Source organism: Melanostigma gelatinosum (genome assembly GCF_949748355.1).
Source record: "Melanostigma gelatinosum genome assembly, chromosome: 11".
In the NCBI taxonomy this organism is placed as follows: domain Eukaryota; kingdom Metazoa; phylum Chordata; class Actinopteri; order Perciformes; family Zoarcidae; genus Melanostigma; species Melanostigma gelatinosum.
Window position 1 is genome coordinate 16845987 of NC_136644.1, and position 9203 is coordinate 16855189.

Below are 9203 nucleotides of genomic sequence, written 5' to 3' on the forward strand. Positions count from 1 at the left end.
GGGTCACATAGTAAAGCCACTCAAGGGTGTTTGTGAAGAAGACGTTTTAATAGATGTTTATTAAACATATTTCAATATTAATCACATTACCAGATACCAAATATTTAACAATAGATGTATTTATAATAACCAGTACACTGCAGCTGTGATTAAGTCAATGCATTACAATTTCATATTAATAATATTAATATTTTGGCATTGCATAGATTTTGGCATTGATTTGAATTTGAACATGGGGGTTCCCCCCTACAGAATCAGTAAACATAATATGCTAAATAAAATAAAATAAAATGATCAAGTCATTCTTGGTGCACTTTATTTGAGCTTCAAAAAAGCTTGATCTTGAAACAGTTTCTTCAGAGTCTCCATCCTCCATCTATGATTTGCTCCGTCCCGGTCACATAGGCAGACTGTGAAGGAGCCGAGAAACACGTTTTTCTTTCACATTTTTAGAATAAATACAAAGTGCCTGGACCACCATGTAGCTACGGCCCTGCAAGCTCTGGCTGACGAGTGATGTAATGTGCAACATATACATGAATGACTTGGGTGCATTATCTGCAAGCACTCACCTCATCGGAGGCCAGGTACACGCACAGGTACGCCACCTCTTCGGCTGTGCACATTCTGCCAGTTTTCTGTCGTGCCATGAAATCCTTATAAGCCTGAGGAGTTGCACACAGAGAGAGAAAGAGAGAGGAGTTACAGTTGAAGCTTTTACAATCTCCAATGGATACCAAGATAAGATGTACCTATTAAATGACCCATGCAGGCATTACGGTCAGATTAAGATTGGAGAAAATGCCAGTAAAAGCCTTCCATACCTGTTCTGGGTCAGGTTGGGCCTGGATCCTACCCCTCAATGATGGAGTATCAACAGTACCTGAGAAGATATAGAGAAACCCTGAATTTCTTCTAAAACCTTCACTAATAAAACACTAATGAATACAGAAATATAGATACCCTTTGACTAATTAAATGATTATGACAACTAAATAGGTATGATTGGGATCAATTCAGGTCAATAAAAGCCTGAAGAATGCAGACTGGCTTTGAAGGGGCAAACTCAAGGCTTGCATATCTTTGAAATGCACAATGTCCTCAAACATCTTTCTAAAAGCAACAGTTTTGATGACAATTTGTTTTCAAGGATGTCTGCAGTACGTTGTTATCTACTAAAGTGCCAACAACCTCGAGTAATACGTGATGAAGAATCAAAGGACACGTGGTTTTGTTTTTGCAGATCGCTCTAAACTTACCAGGACAGACACAATTACAGCGAATGCCTTGATCAATGAAATCAGCCGCTATAGATTTGGTGAGCCCAATCACAGCAGCCTTGGAGGTACTATAGACACACCGGTTCACAACACCTGTGTCGAGGAAACACATATGTCACTCGCACAAAGTCACACACGCAGAGCAATTATCTGAGCTAAGAGGATTACAATGAACATGGTCATACTTCAACGACTCAGTGTCCCTTTAATTGGGCAGAATATGTAGTAATATGCATACGTTTATTTACCTTTAATGCTTGATGCAACAGATGCCATATTGATAATGTTTCCCGACTTCTTTGCCAACATCTAGAATGACAAAATAAATGCGGAAGGTGGCATATCAACAGCATGTAATTGGGAAAAATAGTGCAACGGACTTCGGTTTTCATTTTTATGTAACGGATAAATGAGAATCGCTACAGGATTCAAGCTAAAACTCCCCATTGAGACAGTTGTGTTAGTTTGCGGCTAAAGCTGGATTAGTGATTGGGCAGTCGCCGCCCACCATGCCACAGGCTCAAGAGTAATACAGCTAATCCCAGCGGACAAAAGGATGAGAACTAATTAAAAGCATATGTCACTCAATTTACAACAGCACCTATTCCATTCTCCCGACAGGAGGAGGAACAGGGTCAAGCGTCTGGTAAAGTGGGTCACCTTCGGTAGGAAAGCCTTGCTCATGAGGTACATGCTCCGAACGTTCACGTTCATGGTAGAGTCCCAGTCAGCCTCTTCACAGTCCAAGATGGAGCCGTGGTGCACAAACCTGGAGACAGTAGATGACATGTAAACTGTATACTAACTTATATATCAGAGATGATATTATTAAACTGTAAATAAATGCTGGTCCAAATGCTGCGTTAACCCCCTCAACATCTTACTGAGCCTCATGAGGTGTCACTTTAGAGACCTTTGTTAAGGAGATTGACAAAAGGTGAAGTAGAGGTTAAACCTTAAGGTGTAGGGATTTTGGAAATGTACCGGTGGTTAAGCAGGGGTTGGATAAATGTGCTCAAGGTGGAGACAGAAAAACAAGAAAACGATTTGTTATTGTCAACAAATCCCATGAAAAGTATAAACCAAAAATATGTCGCTCAACACTTTCCGACATCTCCTTCTTAAAAAAAAATGTGCCGAGTATAAACCAAAAAAAGTACCGGTAATCATCTAAAAACAATGTTTCCAAACAGTTTAACCCACTTCTTAAAAATAACAAAACACCGCGACCCAATTCACAATAGGCCCTAAAAATTGTGAGAAGAGCAAATTTGTGCGTGTATGAATGTTCCTCACAAGTTTTTCTGCCATTTCTGCATCAGCTTATGTTATCTTTAATAGGTAAACCAGCCTTTCCAAAAGAGAAATAAATTTGATAAATCACAACTTGAGTTACTAAAAACATATAAATACTTTATAAAATGCACTTAGGCAGAGTTAACGGGCTCTCGTTTATTTCCTCTGATCAGTTAAACAAACAGAATGTACGCTAACCTTTCATATTAGATTCAATGTTTCAAGTAGGTTACAATTATCAGAAAATACGAATATTCAGGCTCCCCTTGTGGCTCAAAGGTGTACTGCAGATATAAATGTTACACCTTTAAAGAATTTAGAGAAATTCTGCATATTTATTTGGTGGCCCGCATAAAATCTTGTGCAATCCACCTGTGGGTCCTTATCCAGTCTCTACCACTTGTAGTTTATAGCAAATATCACTTAAACAGGAGCAAATAGAGAATAATTTGTGTTAGACTATTTGGTGTGCTAACCAATATTTACATAACGAACTTCATCGCCGATTTGAATGTGTAATGAAGGAACATGTCATCCAGTGCAACAGTGTGGCTCATTGATTCATGAAGTTTTCTGACAAAATAAAATATCACCTGATTTAATGCATTAAGCAGAGTATGTCAGTATTACTACTCAGCACCTCATACAGAACAGAGGGAAAACGTACCCAGCAACATTGAACAGCACATCCACACGGTCATGCTCCTTGGCTAGGGCTTCAACTTGGTCCTTCTTAGTAACATCCACCACCTTAGTCTTGATCCCTGTAGGTGGAGAGGGAGAGAGAGAGAAAGAGAAAGAGCGAGAGAGAGAGAGAGAAAAATGGACGATGAAAATAATCGTTGGTTGCAGCCCTACAATATATTGAAAAACAAGACTTTAGAGACGTTTTGAATTCATCTTTTAACACTAGTTACCCAGCAGGTGGCAGACTCAGACCTGAGAAATGAGCCTTACCCGGAATGCCGTCCAGCTCTTTCAGCTTCTCTCCATTGATGTCCGTCGCTGTGACTTGAGCTCCCTCCTTTGCAAATGCCTACACAGGTGAAAAAAAACTTGAAGCAGTTACACAATGTCTGCACATGTTATGAAATGTGTAGCCCGGTATTCCCTTGTAGGAAGTTAAAATATTTTGGTATGATCCTGTGATTCAAACAAATAGTTTTTAATTCTAAAATGGCGATGGCTGTTTTGTAAAAATAAGCTATTCATTATGAAAAAAGGATTGGAAACAGTGAAAGATGGGTAACTTTGATCAACTTCTTTCCATCGAAATGCACACTTCCACTGACTTCAGGCAATAATTCGGGACACAGTGCAGACACCACAATCTTATTACTACGTATCTATAGACACAAAATTTATTTTTTAGCCCTAATCTCTCAACCCTCTCTTTAAATCCACGCTACTCCGGTCAGCTGCGAGTTGATGGAGTGACTGCATCATGAATTGAATAAGATGTGATTTGAACCTAATGATTCGAGACGTAAGTAGACCTCTCTATATTTGAATTGCTCCACAAAACACAAACCCCTGTAATACAAGGGCGGCGCGGTTTTAAAGACATCACTTGAAGGGAAAAGATGTGATGATGAGCCCATCTCTACAAGGATATGTGCTGAACTTCAAGTGTTTTGCTATAATAACGGGGTAAAACTAGAACTTAAGCAGGCAACTAAATATATGCCCATAGCGTGTGTTTCTGTAGCACAGTCATTTGGAAGAAAGATGTTTTGGATCCCCGTTACTGTACACTTTTACCCTTTCAAATGGCTGCTACAGATGATAAGACGGGCTGTCACGATTAAAATCCTCCATTTGGGTGAAAAAATGGTTGAAATATGTAATGAAGTCAAAATTCGCACTGCTATGACACACACACACACACAAGTTATTCAATATACAATTTCCCTCTGGGGTTTTGTAGGAAAAGTGTCAAGTGAGAAATGTTGATTAAAGCTCATTACTATTGCTGCAGCACGTCCAATCCCCTGCGCGGCGGCTGACAACACAATTACTTTCCCGTCGAGGCGACCCATAGTGCACCTTTCACTGCTGCTGTAATCAAAACAAAAAGAATAGGGTATGCATTCAGGTTCATTTTGATAATAAAAGGTTGTCTTTCCGATAATAGAAAATCTCCTGGTTAGCATTCATCAGATATATACACACAATACAGATATTTGCAGTAACTCATGATATAATGTTGACCCAAATATCTGGTGCACTGTTGTAATGTCCAACTATCGAGACCATTGTGCATTACTAAGCATTATAAAAACGACGGCGGAGATGAAGTGGTGTAGTATCAGATCTTATTTATCTGAATTCACAGGGCAACAGTCCTTCAATAGTCTGTAGTACACTGGAACAAATAGTTCTTAAGTGCAAAGCTGTGAATATGCAAATCAGTTTTATTACAATATGAGCACACGTAGCAGACAGTAACAGGCCTTAAGAGGAAATGTGGCATTGTATCTCATATCTGCACGGACAGGGTGATCACTATATTATTTTATTGTTCTATAATAAATATGCATGTTGGCTATGATAAACCTCAGAGTACAGTACAAAACTCAGTGCAAATAGGCACTCTCAAAATATGAGTGCTCCCTTATTACATTTTTTATGGCTGAAAGGAGCAACATTTCCCCGATGTCCTTACATTCAACAAATAGATGTTTGATATATGACCAAATGTTTTATAATGTGTGTTGAAGTATCACTGCTGTTTTACCGTCCGACCCGAGGGCGGTGCTGTTCATCCTGTTTCTGTGTTTTCAGTCTGGAGACTGATGTGACAGCTGTTTTTTTTCACTTCTGATTTGACTTTTCTGCCTCAACAAGCAAACGGCTGTGGGCTGACAACACCGGTGCAAAGTAAAGTAAACAAAAAGCAAAACCTTGCAGTGCCACTTCTTCAGAAATATTCTCAATTGGTATTCCTGGCATTGACATTGTTTCATCTTACACACAGTGGTGCAAAATGTGTATCCATGCATGTCCCTTCGGTATTTAATTCTTAGCACTATTGTTGTTGTTTACAACTTCAACACTTGACTTGTGAGTCAAATTCCTCGTGTGTTCACACATACTTGTCCTATTAAGGTGATTCTGTTGTTTTGTCATATTTTGCTCTGCAGACTGCATTAGCTGTTATAGCCACACAATGCAGGTGCTATAAATATCAACAGGTGCCAATGTAATAGTATAAATGATGTCATACGGGAGGTGGGCCGCAACTAATTAACGTTATATTGATTTGTGAAGTCATGCTCTCGGTCTGGACTGAGGCTGTAACGGTGCAGATATGAATTGCAGTTGATAGCCTCAGTGGCACTTGGAGGGATTAACACACAATGTGGTTCAAAAGCAAAGATGATAAAAAAAAAGGTAATTATTTTGCTGGGTTTATTCACAATAGTCACAATGTACTCTCATTAAAGATAATTAATTATGTCTATTAAAATGTTTGAATCATGTCTGTGTAGGACAGGGGTCTCAAACTCATTTTCACTCCGGGCCACATCAGCATCATGGTCGCCCACAAAGGGCCGGTTGTAAATGTAACTACTCGTAATATATTGGTAAATAACTCTCTGCATTTGATTGTTGTTTATTCAAGTGTATAAATATTGTACATGCAGTTATATAAAAGTAAAAATATATTTAAGCACATTTCTGTTATTATAACTTAAATCATTTTAAGTAAGGGTTAAGAAACCACATTACTTTATCAAACTTTTAAAGAAAATAGCAAAGACAAATATCAAACACAAGTTATTACAATAACTTTGTTCAGTGCTTAAAATCCTTTCAAGGGTGCGTTTGCACAATCCCACATGAAGTATTTCATGTGTTGTAAAGCCACGTTTAAAGTAGTCTTCAATGTACTCACAATACATTTCCATGTCAAGTGTATCAGCCAAAGACCTGCTTCTATGACTGTGTTTAAGTATCTCATAATTGTGACGTTCAATCTCATAATTTTGACGTTCAATCTCATAATTTCGACTACCGGGATATTTTAATTATCAAGTCTAAAAAAAAAAGAAAATGTGGGCCACATAAAATTACTTGGCGGACCGAATCGCGGGCCGGGAGTTTGAGACCCCTGGTGTAGGGCTTCCGTAAGTCAACTGTCACTGGATTACTTTAGTAGTGAAAACCTTGGATTCATGGATCTAGAAAGGTCTAAATATAGTCGCAAAGACAGTTTCCAGCTATTGATATAACCGTAAAGTTCAGAATAAGGTTGATCGCAGTGATATGTTGATTTGGGACTTGGGTGCTGCTTGCTGTGATCTACGAGTAATATTTTTCCAAAGAGTAGTTGAGTGTTTTTTCTGCTACTGTACAACTCTGGGTCGATAGCCTGCACTCACTCCTTTGATTCAGATCGGTGCATAAAACGTTACTTTTAACGTGCTTCTCCACAACTCTACACGTATTTACTGCAGCACGGACAAAATGCACGTTGTAGCCGAACACATTGTGACAACCTCCACAGTGGAATTTGTACATTAAGCCTACCATTCGTAGGTTGCAAAGTCAAGTAAATGCAACGAAAAACCCACGGAAACTCACCCTCTGCTCAAGTCAGGTCCGACACATTGAACGTCAAAGACGTGCAGGAGGAGCAGCACACGTGACCTAATACTTGTACCGCTATTGGTTACAGACCAGGAAGTGTCTACGAGAGCAGTTTGTATAGAAGATGAAATTGAGAGCAAGAGAGTGAAGTGTCTTCTTTATCAAACAGGTGCACGTTTTGTTAAAAATAGCCTTTTTTTACTGCAATAGAATACAATTATTTAACAGTATGAGAGTTTTAAGCTCCCTCTTCAAATGTATGCAAATTTAGTATTTAGAGGCTACTATTTGTTCCAGCAACTTTTAATCATAACTATGGTGCAAACATGCAGGAGTTGATTCTTCTTCTGGTGGGTGTGAACTGTCTTGATAATGAAATTACTTGGTAAAATTGACAATTGACCTTTGAGCGCTGCACAATGTTATTCAAAGGCCCAATTGTATTATCACCAAGGATTAATGGTTTGTACAAAAAATATTGTCATTGAGGTTAACAGCTGGTTGCTGCATGGTGTGAACTGAAAATGATCCTTCATTTGTGATTTGAGAATGTCAGCTTTTTAAATCCAAGTTAGACACTCGTACAATAAAAAGGAAGACGAACAAAACTCCAGTATACGTCTGAAATTACAGCATGGAAGTTCATTCTTAAGCTTGAAATTGAATATTTAGTTGCTTTGGGAAATTGTTTCACGTGATGTCATTCTCAGCAGATGGAGTTTGATCAGAAACTTAGAAGCTTCCATGACAACATTTCCAAGTCCTTAGTGCCCAGTAGAGAAGTGAACAACTACCATTTCCATGACACCTGGGAAAATCCCATCTGCATGACGAAGATCATTTGATATGATCAAAAGCTCCAGAACTGTACTCAATGGAGCTTGAGATGAGACTGTTTTGTTAACTGCTGTTTCAACATTCAAGAATAAACTTAAAACTCAATTGTCTCTCTATTTTTCATTCTAACTCAACATTATTTGTAAATCGAACTCAAATTTATGTTGCTTTGCTTTTAGTGGATTTAAAATCTGCTGCTATTTTTATATCTCTGACAATTATTTTCCTCTGCTGTACTATGACATGTTTTTTGCTTTGAGTTTCATCTGCTCTGAATTGAATACCAAGTGTAACAGGTATAGTAAGGACTATTGATGTTACGAGATGTGCCGACGCTTCGAAGCGTGTGTCGAGTAATGGAGGGGGCGTTTCCTCGAAGCTCGTATCGAGGCTTGCTTCATTTAGGGGAGGAGCCATAAATTATGACGTCCGAAGCCTCGCTGCCCGGCTGTACCACGTGACTGCTTCGGGAAGTGGTACAGATTTTGCCGGGAGGTTTGACAGCAATATAAACCCCTCAGGCTCCATTCAAAATGTGGGTTGTTGGTGGAGAGTTGCGGTCAGTTGAGAGTTTGGATAGTTTGGATAGCGTTTATATAGTTTGGAGAGTTTAGAGAGAGAGAGAGATAGTTTGGAGAGTGAGGAGAGAAGGATAGGTGATAAGATGGAGCCAGCTAGGAAGATTTCCCCTGTGTGGGAACACTTTGATTTGATAACTCCTAATAAGGTAAGCTAAATCTAACTCTATTTCAGACACATTAGGTTTGCTTATCAAGAACAAAAATTCCTGTATCAAAATTTATAGAGACTTGCTCTTGCGTTTTTGTGCACGCCGGCATCTTCTGTACCCTGTGAAAGGGTGTTTTCAAAGGCCGGAGAGGTTGTGTCAACAAAAAAGGAATAGTTTAAAACCAAAAACTGTTGAGAAACTGTTATTTCTGAATAAAATGTCCCCTGTCCTGTACATCACTGTCCAAGTTACACAAGCATATTCAGTCCCCTCTTCCTAGTTCCACAAGCACTTTCACTGTCCTCTGCCTGCTTAAGCCCATGCCATTTTCCTAAAGTGACATAACATTATTACACAACCTGCCGTATCATATGATACTACCATTTTGGGAAAATTTACACACACAGAATACATTCAAAAAATATTTTATTATGCACATATGTCATAATTTATGTACAGAAATTATT

General features: G+C 38.8%; 1 protein-coding gene across 2 annotated transcripts; it reads right to left on the reverse strand.

Moving 5' to 3' along the window:
- Positions 1-41: 41 nt before the first annotated feature.
- Positions 42-7251, reverse strand: bdh2 (3-hydroxybutyrate dehydrogenase, type 2). 2 transcript variants are annotated; one of them, XM_079277947.1, is made up of 10 exons: positions 7164-7251; positions 4544-4634; positions 3534-3612; positions 3244-3340; positions 1941-2049; positions 1529-1589; positions 1260-1373; positions 825-883; positions 573-665; positions 42-410 (listed from the first exon to the last, which is right to left on the reverse strand). In XM_079277947.1, exons 2-10 carry the CDS (start codon positions 4613-4615, stop codon positions 357-359), a joined length of 738 nt encoding a protein of 245 aa, XP_079134073.1. In that variant the 5' UTR covers positions 4616-4634; positions 7164-7251; the 3' UTR covers positions 42-356. The 2 variants fall into 2 exon arrangements, with proteins under 2 accessions (XP_079134073.1, XP_079134074.1); XM_079277948.1 differs by having other exon boundaries at positions 4544-4631; positions 7164-7180.
- Between the last annotated feature and the right edge of the window lie 1952 nt (positions 7252-9203).

Coding starts and splice junctions, on each gene's coding strand:
- bdh2 (XM_079277947.1), bottom strand. CDS start 4,615: ATGGGTCGCCTCGACGGGAAAGTAATTGTGTTGTCAGCCGCCGCGCAG. Junction 3,613..4,543: donor TTGGACGTGCTGCAGCAATA/GTAATGAGCTTT, acceptor TCACCTGTGTAG/GCATTTGCAAAGGAGGGAGC. Junction 411..572: donor TGTACCTGGCCTCCGATGAG/GTGAGTGCTTGC, acceptor GCTCCTTCACAG/TCTGCCTATGTGACCGGGAC.